Below are 22,853 nucleotides of genomic sequence, written 5' to 3'. Positions count from 1 at the left end.
CTTTTAAGGACGCAGAAGTGCGGCCACGCCGAGGCAGTGGTGGGGGGTAAGCGCTGGGAATCCGCGGGGCGAAGGCTGGGAACCGGATAGAGCGAGAAGAGCCGGAACTGGGAAAGGGGCGGAGTCTCGAAGGGAGAGGCGGGGCCCGGCGCCCAGAAGACCCGAGGGCCGGTAGGCGGGGCCCGGCTTGGAGTATGGCCAGCTGCCCGGCAGCGAGGGGGCGTGGACGGCGCTACTGCACCGAGACTCCGCCTCCGTCCGGCCCCTTCGCAAGAGGGACGCAAGCCGGGAGGAAAGAGGGAGTCGAGGAGGCGGCGGCGGCGCTGGAGCGCTCCTCCTGGGCACCGGCCGACCCGGGGAGTGAGGACATCTCTCCGCACCGCTCTTCCACCTGCCGCCAAGCTGTCCCTTCTCGCTATGTCCCAGAGCAGGCATCGCGCCGCGGCCTCGCCGCTGGAGCGCGAGGACAGCGGGACCTTCAGGTCAGCACCCGAATAGTCGGGGCAGAGCCGGGCAGGGCCGGGAGTGGTGGGCCGAGAGGCGGGGCGGGGGAGCCCGCTCTCCAGCGGCATTCTGGGTAACGCCCCTTCCCGTAGCTCTTGTCCCCGCGGCTGCGGGCGGACCCGGGGGCACTCGGCTCCGCCCTCTCGGCCGCGCGCGGTCTGGGGTCTGCGGCCTGGCCCCGCCCCTCTTGCGGCCTCGGGCTGCGCGCGGGGTGGGCGAAGGTGGCGCGCCGCCGCCACCCGGAAAGGGGGTTATGTGGACCTGGTCCTGAGAGGTTGCAGCACCCGAAACCCCGCGGTATCCCTCCTACCCGCCTTCAAGTTATCTCCCTAAAGCCCTCTTTCACCCTGCCGGTTGCCCGCCGCAGCGGGGCCGGGAGACTGGTGCGCTTTGCCATCTCAGGCGCTGGCCGCAGAGGAGATTCGGCGCCTCCCGCATCAGTGTTGGTGACAGTCAAAACTAGCCTCTGTATGCTTCTGCTTTCCTCCCCGCTTTGGCATGCAGAGCACACTTTTCTGGTTTTTGCAGTTTGGGGAAGATGATTACAGCTAAGCCAGGGAAAACACCAATTCAGGTATTACACGAATACGGCATGAAGACCAAGAACATCCCGGTTTATGAATGTGAAAGATCGAATGTGCAAATACACGTACCCACTTTCACCTTCAGAGTAACCGTTGGTGACATAACCTGCACAGGTGTGTATGCACAATTAACCCCATGATCATGTGGGTTGGCCGGCAAGACTTGGTATTGCTTTTCAGTTCGGAAAAGTGCCCTTTTTACCAGGGACAGCTGTGAGGAGCAGGCTCTTGAAACTGAGACCTCTCATCTCAGGTCATGGAGACTTTCCAACTTCATCTGCTTCTCTCCCTAATTTTCTCTTCTCCAGATACCAAGAGAAGCTCAGAAACATGCCCTAGGATCCTCCTAGGGTTCTTTCAAGAATTAGGGAGAATCAGGAAAGGTTCTTGGAGCAACCATAGCTGGATGAGTAGGTGCTGACAAGTTTCATAGTTTCATAGATTATAGAAGATGCCAGGAGACATGAGCCCAGAATTTTCTGAATCTCTCCCCTCTTTGTATGGACTCATCTGGCACTTTGGGCCCATTGTACCACACTTGATTCTGTATCCAGGCAAAATGAGGACAATGGCTCAAGTACCATATTTCATAGCACCATCTAGTTCCTAACACTGTACGGGTTTTAGTAAGAAGTCATCTCCTTTTTTATACATGAGGAAACAGGTTCAGAGAGATTATCAGTTAACACGTCCAAAGTCACATAGCAATGAAGTTTCAGAGTTCAGACTCCCCTTATGGTCTGTGAGCTTGAACAAATGATAACTAAAATTGCCATTTGTAAATGTAGGCATTTTGTTTCTTATGTACCTATTTAACTGCAAACACAAAAAATGATGAATACTAAATTTAATTCGGAAGAATGCCGAGAAAACAATTCAACAGGAACGCTGGAGTTGCACCATCTGGTAATCTAAAGGCATCGTTTGTTTAGGTCCCTGAAAATCTGGATTCCACTATTTTCTTTGAAACGACTTTAAGAAAATTTTGAGGCTCTTTTTTATCTATAGGAGGCAGGTGGATTGTAGGTGCTAGCTGGAAGTTTAATGAACCATGGACTCGTTGCATTACACCTTTAGCAGGTCTAGTTTTAAATATTCAGTGAAAATTTAGGAAACGAAGTAGTCTTTTTCCCTTCAAAGTGTTTTAGGCCAGGGATTAACAACCTATGGCAACCAGCGTTCAGCTTCGGTCCCCTGTTGTCCTTGCACTGCCCTGACTTCCTACGTGAGGTTAGATAGCAGCTTCACATGCTATCTAAAGGCCGAATATCCTGAAATCTGTCTTCATTCAGCCCAGGTCCGGTTATGGAACAGTCCATCCACCCGTGCTTGCTGGTTATCTTCACTTGGATGACCCAAAAGCACCTCAGCTTCTCACTGTCCCAGACTGAATCCCTCTCGTTTCCCGCAAGTCAATTCCCTGGCATTCCCTAGCTCACTAAAGGCACCACCATCACCCATTTGCTCACAGAAAGTTGGGTTTCATTTTCGTAACTCCTTCCTCTGCCTCTTGCCCACTCTTTCACCAAGTCTTACTTCTTAAGCAGCTCTGGCATCTGCCTGCTCTGCTTGTCTTCCCACTGCTGCTGTCTGGGCCGCCGTCGTCTCGCACTTGGACCACAGCTGCTGTGTTGCTGCTGCTCTCTCAGCTTCTAGTCTCCAGCTGTCCATTCTCCGTATGACACTGACATTCAGATCTGTTCATGTGCTTTTTGCTCTTAAAATCCGTTTGGTGGTTTGCCCATCACCCTCTGATTAATACAGATTTCTTAATATGACTTAATGACCTTGCTTCTTGAGATGTGATCGACAGCATCACTGTCACCTGGGCACTTGATGCAAACGCTCCGGAATAGCAGGCCCCACACTGGACCTGTGGGATCAGAGGATGCATTTTAACAAAAGTCACGGGCGATTCCTATGCATAGTAAAGTTTGAGAAGCACAAATTTAGAAGACTGTTGTTTGACCTCTCTTCCTACCCTGCTAACCCTGTAGCCTTTTACCTTGAAACTCGTTTCCTTAAGCTCTTACCTCCCCAGCTGCTTGGAGGTATTGAGAATGCCAAGCTTGGTGTTGCCTCTGAGCCCTAGCAGGTGCTCTTTTCTCTGCCTAGAATGCTCTTCCTAACCCCCAACTCTCTTCACCTTACTAGCTTTTACTGCTCTTTTATGTCTTCGTTCCGTTATCTCTTCCTTCCTGAAACCTTTCTGAATCCTTGCCAAGAGGAGGGGAGCTGCCCCTTTGGTGTCCTTCCCCTCCAGCCTGTACTTAGGCCGATTGTAACACATACGACTGTATTTCAGATGCCTCTTTACAAAATCCCGCACTAGGCTGTGTGCTCTTGAAGGGCAGGGATTCTGTTTCATACTGCTCTGTAGCCCTAAGTCCCTAGGTTAGTGGATAAACACGTATAGTTTGTATGTCCTCTGACATTTGAGAGTCACGGCTGAAATTTATCCCATATCCTGTTTCTTTCCTCCACACCAGAGAAATGGACATCAGCACTCTGGTACCACTTTTGAAAGGTGCTCAGCACCTAGCTTGAACTCAGAAGGAAAAAGATTAAATTTACCATTTAACAGGTGTGATGGCTTACTGAAATTAGGCTGCGGTTTCGGTGATGAGTCAGGCCTATCCCCTGCCTCCCTGTTAGCTACTTAGGTAAGGGATACAGATTGTATGGAAGACACATAACGTAATGGCTCACGTTCCGTATATAGACCTTCTGCCACTGTACCAACATGTAGCCAGGACTGCTCAGCCAAACAGAGGGGTTTAATGCAGTATACGATAGACGATTAGAATAAAATTGTGCACATTTTGCTGTCAAACAGTGTTGCTATAAGTGGCTCCCTTAAAGGAGACTTCTTGTCGCGGAAGAAGTTCCTCTCTGTCTAGGAATAAGGAGGAGTAAAATACTAAGTTGCAGTTTTTTCAGGAAGTATGACATGGTCTACTTTATTACCATTGTATGTAATAAACAAATATACACAAGGATTTTTTAATATAGGTGTATGTAGAATTCGATACATAAAACTTAAAATTGTGGGTTTTTAAGGTATGAATTTCCTGTGGTGAATATTTTGTTACAGTACATAGTATATATTTTTGTTACCTTTGTGTGTGTATGTATAGAAGAACTGTAGTGACTGCTTTGCATTATCCAAATGTCTCTGCAAGCCTCACATTTTCACAGCACATAAAGACATTTTTTTCTTAACCTTAATTCAGGTGAAGGTACAAGTAAGAAGCTGGCGAAACACAGAGCTGCAGAGGCTGCCATAAACATTTTGAAAGCCAATGCAAGTATTTGGTGAGCTAAATTTCTTTATATTCTGCAGCTCAAAAATATCATGGCTGAGGTAAGATTAAAAGTTTGAACATGCTCACAAAAGCAACAAAGTGAACAGTTGTTAGTATCTAGCTCTAAAATTCCATTTCCTTGTGAAAACCTGTCATCTGTTAAAGACAACTTTATCCTTAAGAAATTCAATCCGGCAATTAACTGTTAAATGAAAGCTCTCAGGAACTAGGCTTTTTTTCCCCCTCAATGGGATGCAACAGTAGAAAACCCCAGTTTTTCTGGCAGATAGCTTACTGTGTTAAGACTGTAATAATTTCTGCACTACATAAAATAAGTTATGAAGTGGAAAAAGATCAGTGGAAAATATTCTTGGGAAGATTCTAATTTGGAAGGAGACAAAGAGATTTCCTTTTATTATAGAATGTATACAAAATACAAGAAGATGTTAAGTGGTGTTTAGTGGGATGTTAACGCTTGATGGTATTTTTCCAAAATAAATTTGTTGTCACTTCAGGTGCTTTTGGAGAATGTTGGTCCTGGAGCATCTCATGTATCATAGAATGCCGTCTTTGGTTTCTAATGGACACATTCTGGAGCATGCTGAGCCTTTAAATTCCTCTCTTTACATGCACTCAGTTATTCCTGGAGTACAGTCTGGTGTACCTGCTCAGAGCTGACAGCAGAGGCCCGTGGGAATTTAGGAGGGTTTTTCTCCAGCTTCAACACTTTCGGTCTAGCATGTACTTAGGTTCTCATGCAGTGTTCCTCCCCCTTTCTAAGCCCTTCCAAACCATTTGAGTAGTTTAGAATGAAGCGTTGACACGTTTGGGATCTCACAAAATGATGCTTGATTCTCTGGGGTCATACATTATAGTTGATTTATGCTGGCTTTGTAGACATGCCAAATGGCCTGGCAGGTATTGGATTCCCCCCTTGCTGGTGATGACCATGCTATTTCTGTGCAGCCCAAAGGTCAACCCGAAGTGTTGAGTATATTTGTAGAAATGAGCATACAGAGTGTCCTTTCTGCACATGAGCACTTCACTTTGTCAGCAAAAAAGGCTAACAAACTTTACTATATATTTGTGCTTCTTGACAGATAAGATGGGAATTACTAAGCTGTAATCAGGCCTAAAGTGGCCTGATTTAATACAGAGACTTTCTCACATCTCCATCACAATTATTTGGGTAGCTTCGGCGTGCAGCATTGTAAGTGACTATTCATATCTCATCAGCCTACGTAAAGCTTGAGATCCCGGCAGGTGGAAAAACAACCTGAAGAAACGGCAATAACTGAGCCTCTTTGGTCATGGAAGAGATGACTCTTCAGTCGCCTAGTGGTAGTGACCTTGAATGCAGCTTTACTCAGTGTTAACCAGTCAGCACCTCACTAATTAGTAATTTCAGACTAGTTAGAAGACATAGTTCTCTTTTTCCCTAATCGTAGTCCCCACATGCTGGAACCAGATTCGTGCAGGCCATCTATTTGATGCAGGATACATACAAATCTTAGGAGGATTATTCTAGCATAGAACAGATGATAGCTCAAACAGATTTTTCTTCCATAATTATTTGAGTGAAAAAACAACTTTGTGATCTGTATCATTCACATTACCAGGCTAAATTTCCCAATTATTAGTCTTCCCTTTTTGTGTAGTTGTAACAGTAGTATGCTTTATTTAAATACGTTTTGATGAAGCACCTATTGTATATGCACAGTCCTGAAAGGCTTATGAAGGTAAGTGATGCAGGGTTTTACAGTGTGAACACAGGAGAGGTGTGGTGAGGGATGGACAAGTTACAGGTATTTGTAAGAGTGTATAACTTACAGTAAAATAATTTGCCTAAGAAAGGGTCAACCTAAATATTAATAATGGTTCAAAGGAGGGAGAAATTATGTTCCATTCACGTAACAGGATAGGTTTCTTAGAGGAAGTGGCATATGAGATGTACCTTGGATAGTGGGTAGGTCATATTCTCATAGAAGTGGGAGAGAAGGGCATTCCATGGAGAACAGCAGAGGCATCGAGGATTAAATAAGAAATGCTTGTCATTATTGAATGGTTTTGGGGAAATTATTTTGTTTCATAACATTTTAAAAAATGTTTAGCTTTGCAGTTCCTGACCCCTTAATGCCTGACCCTTCTAAGCAACCAAAGAACCAGCTTAACCCTATTGGTTCATTACAGGTAAGTCACACGGTTTTTCCTTACATAACATTTTGTCTGTTGAAGAAAGATGTCATAAATTGATAATATGATGAGGCTGAAACAAGGACTGAATTTTTTAAAGATAAGATGGTATAATATTTTGTTTTCCTGGTTATGATCATTAGATATTACAGCACTAACTTGAAATTATTTTCCTATTTATTTACGTTTTGGATTTTCTTCCATATACAGTATCTGCCTTTGGTTTGTGGAATTCTCATTTGAGATCAACAGGACCCCAGTGCACATGGGTAGAGTGTTTTATACTTTAAGAATATTTCTTGCCACTCTTGTGACAAACCTCTTTCTACTTCTGTTAAGACAGAAGATTTTATGAAGAACCCAAATTGGGTAACCTGCCTCAAGAAAGTAGTAGTCTATTTGCTTATTCTACAGGAAAAAAAAAATCGGCTTTGAATCTTGCATGCAGAGTATCCTTCTTGCAGATTATCCATGTGCTCTGTTGAACAACTCCCCTCCCCATTATCCAGCCCGTCCTTTGGTCCCTTTCTTGCTGTCTTTTTGTTTAGTTTTCTTCCCCTGATCTGTCCTCGCTTTGTCCGAGTCTGTTTGTTTGCTGCCTTTGCTCTCTGCTCTTGTTCCAGTGCAGTAGTTAGCCGGCTGTGGGCAGGAAGTCTGCAACTAGGAGGGAGAGGCATTAGGAACTGATGACAGTGAGACCTGTAGATGTTCCCCAAGAGGGCGATAGTAGCTCCTCTTTCTCTTTGACTCTTTGATATTTGCTCACTATGTCTTAATGGAAGAACACCATTCCCATCCTAGCAGTAAACTGCTTCAGTTTTGGTATTGTGAGCTTGCAAGATATAAGATGCAGGAATATTTATGGGGAATATAAGGTCTTCCCCCATTTTTCCATTGCAGAATATCATTATTCTTTTCAAACATAGAAATAGAAATGGGATCAACATCATGAAAGAGTATCATTTATGTGACTAAGCCATTGCATAATAAAAGTTACTACTAAAGCCTCATCTCAATTTTCTAGGAGTTGGCTATTCATCATGGCTGGAGACTTCCTGAATATACCCTTTCCCAAGAGGGAGGACCTGCACATAAGAGAGAATATACCACAATTTGCAGGCTAGAGTCATTTATGGAAACTGGTAATTACTTCTTTTTACTCTCATAACCTGAAGACATTTGAAATATTTTCAGATGATGAATGAACATAGAAAGTTCTGTTGTGATATCCTTTCAAATATTTCTGGGGAGAAAAATTGATACACTCCTATTCTACTGTCTCTTTCTACAGTTGAATAAGTATAAATATTTGGCTTAAGAATACTTATGCTTCTTGGGGCGCCTGGGTGGCACAGCGGTTAAGAGTCTGCCTTCGGCTCAGGGCGTGATCCTGGCGTTATGGGATCGAGCCCCACATCAGGCTCCTCTGCTAGGAGCCTGCTTCTTCCTCTCCCACTCCCCCTGCTTGTGTTCCCTCTCTCGCTGGCTGTCTCTCTCTCTGTCAAATAAATAAATAAAATCTTGAAAAAAAAAAAAAAAGAATACTTATGCTTCTTAATTTGATATTTTTAAAAATCATGGAAAAGCTTGTTAACAGAAAGAAGTAAATAATTGACTTTACATAGCCTGCATTGATGTGTTAGTGACTTAAAAAACAATAGTAAATCTCTTCTTGGAAGTTTCAACAGCTGTTCTAGAAGATTGGAGGACTAGAAGATCACATTTGAAAACAAGATGATTAGTAAGAGGCTAGATGGCAAAAAATAGCATGAGATAAAAATAAAGTAGAAATTATCCCTTTGAATGATAGCAACTTCCATGTTGTAAGGGCCAGAAACTATGCAAAAAAAGTCACTTAATAGAGTACTAACTGAGGGTCCCTATTGTAACTTCTCTAGCTTTCTTAAAATGACATGAAATGGAATAGGCTAGATATCTGTTTCAAGTAATCAGCATCCATTTGCCCTGAGAGGCAGTGCGGGCCAATGCAGAAAGCACTGGACCGGAAGTGGGAACCCCAGCTTCCATTCTTTTTTTAAAGATTTTATTTATTTATTTGAGAGAGAGCATGTGTGTGTGTTGGGGGGGCAGTTGGGCAGAGGGAGAGGGAAAAGCAGGCTCCCTACTGATCAAGGAGCCCGACATGGAGCTCGATCCCAGGACCCTGATATCATGACCTGAGCCAAAGGCAGACGCTTAAGCGACCGAGCCACCCAGGCACCCCACCTGGCATCCATTCTTGATGCACCCTTGGTTTGTGGGGGTAGGCAAATTACTTAGTCTCTCCAGGCCTCAGTTTTTAAATCTGTAAAACAAAAAGCATGGACGCAGATGATACTTATAGTGTCTTTCAACTGCAGTATCTCCTTTGCGTGTCTTACTCACGTTAAAGAAAAATTCCTCATAGCTATCAGTTTATAGAAGTTTGTAAGCAAGAAGTAGACTTTAAGAGATAAGAGCTGTAATTCAAATGTACCTTGATAAATTTGAATACTTGGTCAGAATTAAACCAAATATGATTCATTAAAGCTAGACAGGGAAATATACCTGTTAAAAACAAAAAGTGTAACTATTAAAGATAAACTGTCAAAGAAATGCCTTCAAAAATGTGAGAATTAATAGTTGTATGGGGGCACCTGGGCAGCACAGTTGGTTAAGCACCCGACTCTTGGTTTCAGCTTGGGTCGTGATCTCAGGGTTGTAAGATCGAGCCCTGCATCAGTCTCTGCACTCAGCATGGAGTCTGCTTGGGACCCTCCCTCCCCCTCTCTCTCTCTCTCTGCCCCTCCCCCCGCACTCATGTATGCGCTCTCTCTAAATAAATCTTTAGAAAAAATTAATAGTTGTATGAAACACAATAAGCAAAGATGTCAGATCAGCGAAAGTATAGTATATAAAAATCATGAAATTGTTCTCTGATCAAAAATAATACTTTATGGGGGCGCCTGGGTGGCATAGTCGTTAAGCGTCTGCCTTCGGCTCAGGGCGTGATCCCGGCGTTATGGGATCGAGCCCCACATCAGGCTCCTCTGCTATGAGCCTGCTTCTTCCTCTCCCACTCCCCCTGCTTGTGTTCCCTCTCTTGCTGGCTGGCTCTCTGTCAAATAAATAAATAAAATCTTTAAAAAAAAAAAAACTTTATGCATCTAATCTCTTCTCTAAACCTACCATTTCTTTTTTTTTTTATTTAGGAAAGGGGGCATCAAAAAAACAAGCCAAGAGAAACGCTGCTGAGAAATTTCTTGCCAAATTCAGTAATATTTCTCCAGAGAACCACATTTCTTTAGTGAGTAATGATCAAGACACCTATGATGTCAACGTGATTAAGCATCTCTTGCTGTAGGAAACTTCCCTAGATTCCTTGTCGTATAGACACTCTAGAGTTGTAATTTTAAAAACTCTCTTCGCTGTTCAGATGTACATGACCCCAATTTTAGCTGTCACAAGGTGACCAGGTAAGAGGCCTTGGGAGACACAAATTCAGAATCACATAATGGGATCTAAAGATGATAAGCCAGTAGTGCCATTTTTGCCTTCACTTTGACAGTAAAGCAAACATTTAGTGAGCTCACACTGTGTGCCAGACTTGTGCCAGGTTCTGTGCACACTGTGAGTAAGACAGTCTCTGCCACTAGAGAGTTCGTAGCCTACTGAAAGAGAAAAGAACCCGAGAGACTGGTCCTTACAGAGAGGGCTTGGGAACATAGAAGGATCCAACCAAGACTGGGAATTTCAGGAAGACTTCTTAGATGAGGTAATATCTAAGCCAAGACCTGCTTGATGACAACAGAGGAAAAGAATTCCAAAGAGAAAAAAGAACACCTACAAAGACCAGGAGTAAAACATTATATGCCATCTAGAAATCCTAAATGGTTTTGCGGTGGCTAGAGCATAGGGTTGGAGGAGGGGGTCTCAAACAATGAGGCCAGAAAGGCAAAGAGGGATTAAATCTGGACAGGACTCCTATAGTCAAGAGATTGAACTTTATCCTGAGAGTAGAGCAAAGTCATTAAAGAATTTTAATCTGCGAAGGACAGGATTAGAAGGGGTTGGACTACTGTGAGTGAATGAGTCTTAGACTCAGAGACCTATAGAATGTGGTTACAGAAAATGGATGAGAAATGATGGTGGCCTATACTAAGCTAGTGGCAGTTGACATGGTTAGTTTAAAAATTATTTAGAAAACTGGAGTGAATAGGGCAAGGTAATTGATTGGATGTGGGGAGTAAGGAAAAAGGAGAAAATAAACATTTTTAGATTGGCACCTGAGTAGATGGTGGTACCATTCAATAATGTGGGGAACGCAGAAGGTGAGTGGGATTTGAGGGGGAGAAGATAATGAGTTAATATCTACAATGAGTTAATACCTACACTGAGTAGGGTATATTGAATCTGAAGTGTTTGTGGAATATGTTAAGATACTGAGTAGGCAGCTGGGCAAACAAATATAGAGCTTAAAGCTTGAGCTCCACATGACCTATTACTTGAGATTATGATGCTCATAGATAGGTACATCTCGTACATTATCTGAGGATTTATTAGGTGGGGAATGAGAAGTGAGGGCTATAGCGGTGTCCTAGTTTATGATAATAAAATAAGGACTCATCCTGTAGGAAAAAAAGTCAAAGACTGTACACAATAATATAATTTTGGTTTTACCTTCTTAGTAGAAAAACATAAAACATTGGGTCAGAGATGACACCAAAATCACAGAGCACAGATAGATTTATAAGTGATTTTATAGGTCAATTCTGTTAAATCCTCAAGGAAGAAATCATTTCCAATGCTATTTAAACTCTTCTGGGCAATGCATATATAACATAGGGGAAGCTTCTAAATTTATTTTTCAAAACCAACATAACACTAACACCAAAACCTGACAATAGCAAATCCCAGTGGAAAAAATTATGGATCTCCCTTACAGTGAAACACCTTAATAAAATATCTAGTAGAACAGTAAAAGAATAATACACCATAGACAAGTTGGGCTTATTTCAGGAATGCAAGGATATTTCTGTTGCATTTCAGGAATGCAAGGATAGGTTCTCTAAATCTCTTACTATAATTAATCACCTTAATGGGTCAAAGGAGAAAAAGAGTCAATGGATGCCAAAAAGATATTTGGCAATCATTGGTAAACACTTTTAAAATATCGCTGTTGTTTTGAGAAGTAGAACAGATGAACATAGGGGAAGGGAAGGGAAGGAAAAGTAAAATCAGATGAAAATAGAGAGGGGGATGCCTGGGTGGCTCAGTCAATTAAGCATCTGCTTTCAGCTCATGTCATGATCCCAGGGTCCTGGGATCGAGTCCCAAGGCAGTCTCCTTGCTCAGCAGGGAGCCTGCTTCTCCCTATGCCTGCTGCCGCCCCTGCTTGTGCGCTCTTTCCTCTGACAAATAAATGAGTAAATAAAATATTAAAAAAAAAATAGGGAGGAAAACCATAAGAGACTCTTAACTGTAGTTAACAAACTGAGGGTTGCTGGAGGGGAGGTGGGGGGGAGGATGCGATAACTGGGCGATGGGCATTAAGGAAGGCACATGATGTCATAGCACTGCGTGTTATATACAACTGATGAATCACTAAATTCTACCCTTGAAACTAATAATACACTATATGTTAACTAAATTGAATTTAAATAAAAAATTTTAAATTTAAATCTCCCTACTGTGATTCAAAATATATACCTCAGAAAAAAAAAATCAGAATCATAGTTACATGTTTACATATTACATCCCTTCCCATTAATTTCAGAAGAAAGACAAGGGTATTCATTGAGACCATTTTTTAAATCTTGTTCTAGAAGTACCAATCAATATAATTAGACAAGAGAAAACAATAAGAGGTTGAAAATTTAAAAAGAAGAGATAAAAATGATCATTAACTACAAATAATATGATTGTGTCCCTGTAAAAGAAAAACTGCTAGAATAAGAGAATTCATCAAGGTAACTGATCATAAAATTAATATATAAAATCAATAGCTTTTTTGTATTTAGGATTATGAAGGTAACCACTAGAATAATTAAAGAAGAGAGTTAAAAATTGCTTCTGGAAAGGGGACTGAAGGTAGGGATGGAAGGAGGCTCAAGATTGTTGCTTTTATAATTCTGTACTCTCTGACTTTTTGTGGTATATGTTGTGTTAACAAAATTTATGAAACTAGGTAACACTGATCATTTTATAGCAAAATAAAAATCTGTCCTAAAAAAGTATACTAGAAAAAAATCAATAGTTTTTCTATTTACAAATATTAAGAGGTGGAATGAAAAAGATCTCATTTTCAATAATAGAAAAGAGGATGATGTGCTGGGGAATAAACTGAAAATGTGCAGACCCATGTGAAAAAAACTTCAGAACTCTCCTGAGGGATTTAACAGAAATTGAATTAATGTAAAGCTACCTATTTTCAGTAGGAAGACTCAATATTGTAAAATATATGAAAATGTATTGTAATGTAGTCTCACTCAAAACCTACCGGAATTCATCTTGGATCTTGATACAGCTTTACCAAGTTTATCTGGAAAAATAAACTCTCAAGAATAGCCAAGAAAACTGATTATACCTACCAGAGAATAAAACATACTCTAAAACTACAGTGTTTTGAAACATGTACGGGTACAGGGATAGAAGACACACCAAAGAATCCAGGTATAGACAATAATCCACACAGAAGCAGAGTATATGACAACAGTGAGACTTCAGATCAGTGGGCAAACGGATGGATTATTCAATAAATAATGTAGAAACAACTTACAGCCACATTTGCAGTGGCGTGGAGGGGAGGGGAGGATGTATATATCTGTATGTGTGTGACGTATTTACGTTGCTTCCTTACTCATATCAAAATAAATTTCAGATCAAAAATTTGAACATAAGAATTAAAACCAAGTATGAGAAAATGCGGAAGAACTTTCTTTTTTAAAATTCTTAGCATAGGGGAAACCTTTTTAGTATAACTTAAAACCTAGAAGATGTAAAGTAATAAAAGACTGATAAATTTAACTCCATAAAACCCATTACACAGCAAAAAAAAAAAAAAATCTGTAAATAAAATGAAGAATCAAAACAAAGAAGAAATTATTTTTAACACAGGTCTGTAAATGGACTGTTTTCAGTACCCTATAAAAAGCTCTTACACATCAATAAAAAATGATAACCCTGTAGAAGAGATACAAGTAGTTAAAAAAAAAAAAACGATCAGCTTCAGTCATGGAAATTAAAGAGATATTATTTTTACCTTTTAGACTGATAAAACCTACAAAGTTTGATAGTCCCAGGTGTTGGTGAGGGTATCAGAGAACAAGCACCCACCTAGACTGTTGATGGTAGTATAAATTGGTTCAGAAATCAGTCCGGAAATATTTATCAAAATCAAAAGCATACGTGTTCTTTGACTCAGTTCTACTTTTAGAAATTATTCTACAGATAAAGTCATCCAAGTGCAAAAGATTTTTATTGTAACATTGTTAGTAAAAGCAAGAAGTCAGAAATAACCCAAAAGCCATAACTGAAGACTGGTTAGGATAAATATAGTGCCTATACATGCATTGACATGAGCAAAATAAGATCTAGAAGAGGAAGCTGTCATTTTTGTTTAAAAAGACTGGGGGCGCCTGGCTGGCTCCGTCAGTAGAGCATATGACTCTTGATCTCAGGGTCCTGAGTTCAAGCCCCAGGTTGGGTGTGGAGCTACAAAGAAAGAAGGTGGGGGTGAGGGAGGAAACGGGAAGTTAAGAAGTAAAATAAATAAAAAGATTATGTGTGTGTGCTTGAATTTAGAATTATAGAAGGATATTGAAGAACTAGTTTTCACAGTAAGTACCTTTTGGGAGTGAAACATGTCTTCTGGGAAGGAGTGGTAAGGAAAAGAGACTATTCTTCATTATTTATTTGTTCTTATTGCAATTACTCTATCAATGAATTACATTTTTTTTTAAAGATTTTATTTATTTATTTGACAGAGAGAGACAGCCAGCGAGAGAGGGAACACAGACAGGGGGAGTGGGAGAGGAAGAAGCAGGCTCCTAGCGGAGAAGCCTGATGTGGGGCTCGATCCAAGAACCCCAGGATCACGCCCTGAGCTGAAGGCAGATGCTTAACGACTGCACCACCCAGGCGCCCCAGTGAATTACAATTTTTAAAAAACAAAATGTTTTAAAGTTCCAACCAAGTAATACAAAATTCTGGTTTGCAAATTTTGCAGATTATTCTGTATATTGGCCATCCTTGTGATCTTTTTTGAAAAATCCCTTAACCTCTGTCCATCTCATTAATAAATAAGACTGTGGATAGGTTGCCCTACTTCAGAGGGCCATAGTTTTGTTGTTGTTGTTGTTGTTTGTGGGGTTTCTTGGCATAATATATGAAGGCAATTTGAGAAAAATAAACTGACATGGAATGTAAAGCATTCTAAGAACAGAGGTAGAAAGGGAAGGGTATAGGGGAGAATAAAGAAAAGAGAAAAAGGAGAAAGTTCTATTGGGTTCCGGGAAAAGTCCGGTAAGAACTTTATGACGTCCTGCCATTCATTTGAACGACTTGTTCTTCTCACACCTAACTTGTACATTGCACCTTTTCTATGGTTTCTTTGTCTTCTGCATCAGAGCTGTCAGAGTGATTGGTACTTAATACAAGAAGTCATAAAGATAAAATTGTTTTATATTTTAATTTGTAAATTGCTCCATTAGGCAGATTCAGTTATTTATAGGTTGGTTTATCCTGCTCTTAAATATCCTCTATATCTTTTTTAAAATATCTTCTACATCTGAATGTGGTCATCAGAAAATTTGACTGAGAGACCTTTGTCCTATATGGAAGTATTTTTAAGTACTTCTGGTATATTATTGCATGGGCTTCTTTTTTCTCTGACGTCTCAGTGTTTGTTAAATGTGTGCTTATTAGCGTGATCTCATTTAAAATGGGAAAGTTAACCAAATGGTATCCATTTAAAGAGGCATTATAGAGGATTAAATGTGAGTGTCTAATAAATACTTTTACTTATGTCATAGCATTAGAACTCAGGCTGAGTTACGAGTCTTAATCTTCATCTCTGTTTTTCAGACAAATGTAGTAGGACATTCTTTAGGATGTACTTGGCATTCCTTGAGGAATTCTCCTGGTGAAAAGATCAACTTACTGAAAAGGAGCCTTCTCAGTATTCCAAATACAGATTATATCCAGCTACTTAGTGAAATCGCCAAGGAACAAGGTTTTAATATAACGTATTTGGATATAGGTATGATTTTTTCCTTTGGCTTATCTCAAAACTGGTTTCTTTTTAAAATGTATTTCAGAAACAAAGCCTGTATTACAATTTATTTCATTGACCAGGGATAGATAGATAGATAGATAGATAGATAAATACACACACACACACACCCCTCTCCCACACACATATTATATATGTACATATATAATATTTTTATATATTTATATATATGAAATTAGAGCAGTAATATCACTGATCTGTCCCATTCTTATACATATTAATAGTTAACATCCAAACAGTTATAATAATAAAAAACAGTAGCTAATAGTTATAGTTTTACTATAGGCCAGGCCCTGTTTTAAGGATATTACATATTTCAGCTCACTGAATTTTCAAAGTAATCTTGTGAAGTAGGTTTATTATCCTTACATGTAAGGAAAGAAAGGAAGGCACAGAGAGGTTCAGAAACTTGCCTGCGAGGACGCAGCTGGTTAGCGGTAGAATCCGATCAGGGGAAGAGTCCCTACAGATACAGTGTCTATTAAACTAGCCCTCATGGAGAGTTTGACAAATAAAAAGGAGCCTCATTTCTGGAACAAGCACTAAGTTTGTGGGGCCAGACCACTTCTCTCCACTTTGTCACTGTTTGCCAATTTAAGGAGATCAGTGGGACAAGTACTTTATAGCTTTATTCCACCCCAGCTATCCTCTTCTATATTTCCTCTAGCCCTTAATTGTTTAGGTAGATAAATGTGGATAGATTAGAAAGCAAGTCACTTTGGATTTTAATTTGCTTTATAAAGCTGGCACATGCACACACATGTGTGGTGTCTTGATTTTAACTGATTACATCAGTGTAATTTGTGAAGAATTTGATATCCCTTGTTCCATCCTCGGTGGGCTGTGGGGACCAGCTTGAAGGAGCTGCCAGCTCCGGTGTTTAGGTGCTTAAAGAATTTCTGGTTTTCTCTGCTACTTTGGGATTGAATGATGGGTCAGGTGCAATGTCTTAATATACTGAGAATGATGTAGAACCTGGGAATTTAATACAGACACGTGGTCAGAAGAGGCGGCTGAGGGGAGACCATTCAGTAAATAATTATTAAGTACCCACATTTTTTAAGGCTTTTAAGACAGAGAGATGAATAAGCCATGTCATGAACAGGACTATGGATGGGTGAATCTGGGAAAAGAAAGAAACTTGAGATGGGCCTTTGAAATGCATCTTACCAATTTTAAGAACTAAGTAGTTCTTCTCAATATAGAACAGCAGTCTAAAAACCACAATCAGCTAATTTAGCTAACTTCTATGCAGTTACCTTCAAAAGAACCTAGGCATCCTCCAAAAAAGATGCACAAATGGCCAACAAGCACACAAACAGATGCTCACTATTCTTAGTCATCAGGGAAATGCAAATCAAAACCACAGTGAGGTACCAGTTCATACCACTGGGATGACTGTGATGAAGAAAATAGAAGATAACGAATGTTGGCAAAGATGTAGAGAAATTGTAGCCCTCCCACACTGCTGGTGGGGATGTAAAATGGTTCAGCTGCTGTGGGAAACAGGAGTTTTGCAGCTCTTCAAATGGGTTACTGTATGACCTAGCAACTCTCCTGCCAGATGTATACTCAAAAGAATTGTAAACTGGTATTCAGACAAATACACACATGTTCATAGTAGTACTGTTCACAATAGCTAAAAGGTGGAAACAGCCCAGAGGTCCATCAGTGGATGAATGGATAAGTCAGTTGTCATATATACATGCAATTAAATATTCAGCCATGAAAAGAAATGAAAATGAAATTCTGATACACGCTACAACGTGGATTAACCTCAAAAACATACTAAGTGAAAAGCGAGACACAAAAGGGTTATATTATATGATACCACTTAAATGAATATCCAGAATAGTTTAATCCATAGATTGGTATTTGCCAGGGGGCTGCAGGGGAGGGGAGAGAAGAAGCAACTTCTCGACGTGCATGGTGTTTCTTCTTGGGAAAATGAAATGATAAGAATGTTTTGTAGTAGATAGAGGTGGCAGTTGCCCAACAGTGTGAATGGACTAAATATTACTTTAATATGGTTAAGGTTATGTGAATTTTACCTCAATTTAAAAGGAAAAAAAAAATCTCGGTGATAGAACTAGAAAGCCTCTTCACACATTAAAGCACCTCCACTGTATCTGGATATTTCCTATTATATTGACTTTGGTAGAAATAACATTGAATCATGGCCACTTTTAACGTATTGTAACTCATCCGTTTCTGCCTCTTTCCCCTACGTCATCCAGCCATCTTTAGTGACAGGGACTCATCCGTTGATGAGAAGAACGTTTGTTTCCTGAGCTTAGGTATTGGGTATACAGTATGGAACTAGGCTATCTGCGCAGATGTAGAACGCAAGAACATGAACGCAGAAGAGAGGTCTTGCCCTGAGCTATGTATTTCCTGGTTCAGATGTCTCCCGACAGTGACCCTAGACTTCACAGTGAAAAACTGTCTCTCCAGTTCTCTAGCCAAATGGTCTCTTCCCCTCTAAAAAAAAAAAAAAAAAAAAAAAAAAAAAAAAAAAAGTTGGCTATGGTTCAATTTGCAAACACTGCCTGCTCAGCTAGCCTCATTAGAATGGTCTTGGGAGCTTTAAAAAGAAAAGGCAAGAATCCGGCTACTCCCACCCCATCCCTGGGTTTCTGAGTGAGCGAGCTGGAGTGAGGCCAAGGCACCTGCATTTCTTTCACGTTCCCTCAGGTGATTCTGAAGCGCAGCTGTGTTTCAGAACCACAGCGCTGAGCAGTTGTGTTTTGGTTTTAGATTGGAGAAGAACGATAAAGATGGTGAGGGAGTGCAGTAGCATAGCATAGATTTCGTCTGTAGTCCAGGAGGACTGTCGTAGAAACTTGTTGCCGTAAAGGGTCCGCTTTCCGTACACTTGGCATTAACTGTCACGTTTGAACCCATGATTACAGAAGAACTGAGCGCCAACGGACAGTATCAGTGTCTCGCCGAGCTCTCCACCAGCCCCATCACGGTCTGCCACGGCTCCGGGATCTCCTGCGGCAACGCGCAGAGCGACGCGGCGCACAACGCTCTGCAGTATTTAAAGATAATAGCGGAGAGGAAGTGACCGGGCGCAGCTCCGGAAGCCCTCGGGAGCACAGAAGCAGCACCCCTTCCGTCCCTTCCCAAGGAATATGTTGACGACGTCTGCGTTTGTGTGTTGTTTCTGCTTCCGTTCATGGATTCCATCAACACTCCAGATTTCATCATCTCCTGGTAGCTATCAAGCTCTTTTTAACGGCTTCAACTTTGTACTGGTATATTGTATTTATAAACTTTGTACCATAGGCAGAGTGTAGCGCCCATGTTACAACGCCACGTACACACAGGGAAGAAACTGCATGTATGTTGATGATGAAGACGGCGAAAAAACGAAACTACTGCTAGCAACAGGCGTTCTTACTGGTGCTTTAACCTCTTCTTCGCGCAAGGCTTTGTACAGGGAATTCGGAGGAAGCCCCTTAGAGTTTGGAAGAACGCGCTCACAGGCGTTTATTGAATGTGATTACTGAATTTCAGGGAACAGGATTGGTCTGGTGTGCATTTGAATCCATGTAATAAAGAGCTGTTGTTGTAACGGGTTCTGCTCGTTTTATTAAAGTGTTACTGACCTGACCGTGGCCCCTTCTTTGTAGCCATTCTTGGGAGCGCCATGATATGGATGCTCTGGTACTCACCTATCCCTAGGGTACTTCTGAAAGTCAAAGTTTAAAAAACACCCATGGGGGCGCCTGGGTGGCTCAGTCCTTAAGCATCTGCCTTCGGTTCAGGGCATGATCCCAGAGTCCTGGAATCGAGCCCTGCATCGGGCTCCCTGGTCTCTGCTGGGAGCCTGCTTCTTCCTCTCCCACTCCCCCTGCTTGTGTTCCCTGCCTCACTGACTCTCTCTCTCTCTGTCAAATAAATAAAATCTTCAAAAAATAAAAAAACACCCATGGCCTAAGCAAAAACGTACAAATATATATGTGATGAGTCCATTCCATATTTTCTCCAAGCAAATGCAACGTTGTCTTTTTCTTTGACATAACCACTCATACAGGAGTTAGCAGTGAAAAAGCATTAGTAAAATGACAAAAACAAAACTTCCCAGTGCACTCAGTTCAGTTACAAGTGATTCAAGCAAAACAATGGGTGATTGGAAGGATAGGAGATCAGCCTCAGGAGCAAATTTTAACTTTTGCTTTTCTGTTTCCCTCTATCATCCTGGAACCCCTCCAGTGGTCCCTCTGCCAGCACCAGGCGACAGTGCTACTTTTGTAGATTAGATGGAAGTCTCAGGCCTGTTTTCAGAACTCGGAACACTTCAGAGAGCTCTGAATGATAAAGGCAGGTTTTGACAATCTCAAGTGTTAATCCAGCAGAAGTATATGACAAGTATTTTTCTGTCTGGAAAAAAAAGTCATACTTGAGTGGAATCCTTTGAGAAGAATAAAACAACATCATAAAGGAAAACCAATGCATGTAACTTATTTAAAACTCTGAAGAGCACTTAGTTTCACGTTATCATCTGTATTAAATCATGGAATTTTAGGTGCTATTTTTGATGATGTTAAGGATTACACAGACTGGAAACAAAGTTTAGGCATCAACAGAAGCTCATAGGTCATTAAAATTGGATTGATCTTAGGTTTTTATGAATGCTCTGGAATGTAGAAAGGGCGTAATGAACTCTAGAGATGACAGACTTCTGCACAGTAAAATGCTGACTTCGGAAAGGATATATTGAGGAAAGCTTTCATAAGGCATTGGAAGAAGAGGAGATCCAAGGGGAAAGGACAATGTAATTCAGTTCTAAACAGTACTGATGAAATGAGTCTCTTGAGTCTAAGGCGCCCAGAAGTCCTACTCTTCCTGCTGCCTAGGTTTTTCCTGCTTCTGGCTCTGGAGGAAATATGCATTTTTAAAGATACTGTTCAAATGTCACCTCTGTTGGAAACTTCTAGGGTGTTAGCTACACCAGCAGGTGATCTTTAATAGCATTTCTCGCTCACCCCTATGTTAAGGCTCTCAACCTATCAAATCATTCTTGCCCGTTAAACACATTAGATGAATTTTCCAAATAGGCTTTGAACAGCAGCTCTGCCACAAACATCCTCGTGGCATCAGTTCTAACCCATGACGGGCACCAGGTGATGAATAAATGATAAAGATAGCAATAGTCCAATATGATGATACTATGGGTTCAATAAATGATGAACACGAGTGTGCCCAGCGCTATAACAGGCTTCTGGGTTACAGTGTGGACTGACATTACATGATGTGAGAAAGCCTCCCTCCCTGCTCTCAGGGAGTACTGTGATCTGCCACGCAGGTTCCCCTCCAGGACTTGGCTTGTTTCCCCTGCCCTGGGAGGGCTGCTGGCAGACCACCCGCAGCTGTCAGATCTCTGATTCAGAGAATCCCCTCACGCCCAGTGTCACACTCCCTTCCTAGCAGCCTGCATTCAAAGAATGGTCCCCTCATCCCTTTGGGGACAATCTGGAAGTCCATCCAGTTTCAGAGGTCCCGTCCCCACAGGGTCGGCTGAGGCCTTCTTGAGATTGCATCATAGCCCATATTCTCCCTCTGCCCAGTGGAGCTTCCTCCCCCGCCCCCACCAGGTGGCAATCCCAAGAGCACTCCCCAATAAACTGCCTACCCACCAATCTCTACCCCCGAATCTGCTTTCCAGGGAACCCAACCTATGACACTTATACCAGAAGTGATACAAGAAAGCAGATACTAGAACTGGGTTTTGGAGCTGGTTCTTCTGCCCCTTGGCTTACAGGATGAGACAACCACCCTCCCCCATGGTGGTAGGTGGGACACAGATATCCCCTTGCACACATGACAGTGCAGCTGTTAACAGTTTGACCAGTAGTGAACGGGGATAGGATGCCAGTGGTGGGCACAGTGTATCAGACAGTTGAGAAACAGGAAGTGAAACAGTAACTAAGGACAATAGAATTGACTGTGACTGCTAAGCTCAAATGACGTCTTGGAAAAAGATAACAAAAGAAAGGGTGATTAATTGGCAATTAAATGAAGAATTTTAAGACAGAGGCAGCAGAGTATTAAACAAAGGGTGAGGCCTTTGTAAGCATGGATCCCTGTGTAACTATCCAAGTCACACATCCGCGGCACCGCGGGGCTATCAGCCCTGGGAAGTCATTCAGAAGGTGAAAAGAGTCACTTCATTCAAGGGTGGCCACATCCCCTTCTTTTGGCAGGCTAAATCCAATGATGGGCAAACAAAGATCTGACCCTCCAGCTCTAATTTGGGACAATTCTCAAGGGCCATTCAGCTTCGGAGTTTTTCACAGGGTCAACTGAGAATTTGGTTGAGACTACATTACAAGCCGGCTCCTCTGTCCAATGCTCCATTTCGTCCCATTCTTTCCATGGATGGTGATCCCAAAACCATTTGCTAAATAAACCTCCCTCTCCAGCCCCACTGTCTCCTTCTCAGCGTCTGCCCCCTCAGGAGCCCAACTAAAGATAGAGAGTATAGCTTAGTGAGAAAAGATATTAATAGGAAAAAAACCAGATCAATTGTATAATTTACAAATCACACAAAATTACAACTCTGAGATACTATAGTTTCTCTTTAGACATATCTTTTGCCTTTTATTAAACTTTCTAGAGAGAGGGCTGGTTGTGAATTTGTAGGCAGTGTTCTCTTTTGTGGGCCTCTGTGGGTGGTCTGTGTATGTTCTCCAGTGGCAAGGCATATTTGCATTTGGAAAAGATTCCTCCGGACATCTAAAAGGATATGTAGGAAATGAAATATAAATTATCCTAATTTAAGGACAAAGCCCACCATGGGTAAGCCTACATCTAGAATAATAGTGTACTTCAAAGGCCAAAGAACAGTTAAAAATCATGAAAGCGCCCATATTGTACCATGAGTTCTAAAAAGTACAGATTCCCAGCCTGAAAGCTTCCAATATTAGAACAAAGCAGCAGCAGCTCTTAATAGATGGAGAGAAAAATGAATTTATTTGAACACATTGA

General features: G+C 41.4%; 1 protein-coding gene across 3 annotated transcripts; it reads left to right on the top strand.

Moving 5' to 3' along the window:
• The first annotated feature begins 255 nt into the window (after window positions 1-255).
• PRKRA (protein activator of interferon induced protein kinase EIF2AK2) lies at window positions 256-19,437 on the top strand. Of its 3 annotated transcripts, XM_045806204.2 has the most exons (8): window positions 256-482; window positions 1,033-1,202; window positions 4,322-4,403; window positions 6,505-6,583; window positions 7,611-7,728; window positions 9,778-9,872; window positions 15,650-15,824; window positions 18,770-19,437. In XM_045806204.2, the coding sequence occupies exons 1-8, from the start codon at window positions 418-420 to the stop codon at window positions 18,925-18,927; spliced, it is 942 nt and encodes a 313-aa protein (XP_045662160.1). In that variant the 5' UTR covers window positions 256-417; the 3' UTR covers window positions 18,928-19,437. The 3 variants fall into 3 exon arrangements, with proteins under 3 accessions (XP_045662160.1, XP_045662163.1, XP_045662164.1); XM_045806207.2 differs by lacking the exon at window positions 1,033-1,202 and having other exon boundaries at window positions 366-482; XM_045806208.2 differs by lacking the exons at window positions 256-482; window positions 1,033-1,202 and having other exon boundaries at window positions 4,403-5,603.
• The last annotated feature ends 3,416 nt before the right edge of the window (window positions 19,438-22,853 follow it).

Source organism: Ursus americanus, chromosome 1 (genome assembly GCF_024610735.1).
Source record: "Ursus americanus isolate L20-20 chromosome 1, mUrsAme1.1.p, whole genome shotgun sequence".
NCBI classification, from domain to species: domain Eukaryota; kingdom Metazoa; phylum Chordata; class Mammalia; order Carnivora; family Ursidae; genus Ursus; species Ursus americanus.
Note: the sequence above shows the minus strand (reverse complement) of the source record. Positions and strands in the feature narration are given on the sequence as shown.

What these genes read in the sequence shown, in the direction of transcription:
- PRKRA (XM_045806204.2), top strand. Translation starts at nt 418, where the DNA reads ATGTCCCAGAGCAGGCATCGCGCCGCGGCCTCGCCGCTGGAGCGCGAG. An exon ending in TGGTGACATAACCTGCACAG is followed by an intron (nt 1,203 to 4,321) that starts GTGTGTATGCAC and finishes ACCTTAATTCAG; the next exon opens with GTGAAGGTACAAGTAAGAAG. An exon ending in ACCCTATTGGTTCATTACAG is followed by an intron (nt 6,584 to 7,610) that starts GTAAGTCACACG and finishes TCAATTTTCTAG; the next exon opens with GAGTTGGCTATTCATCATGG.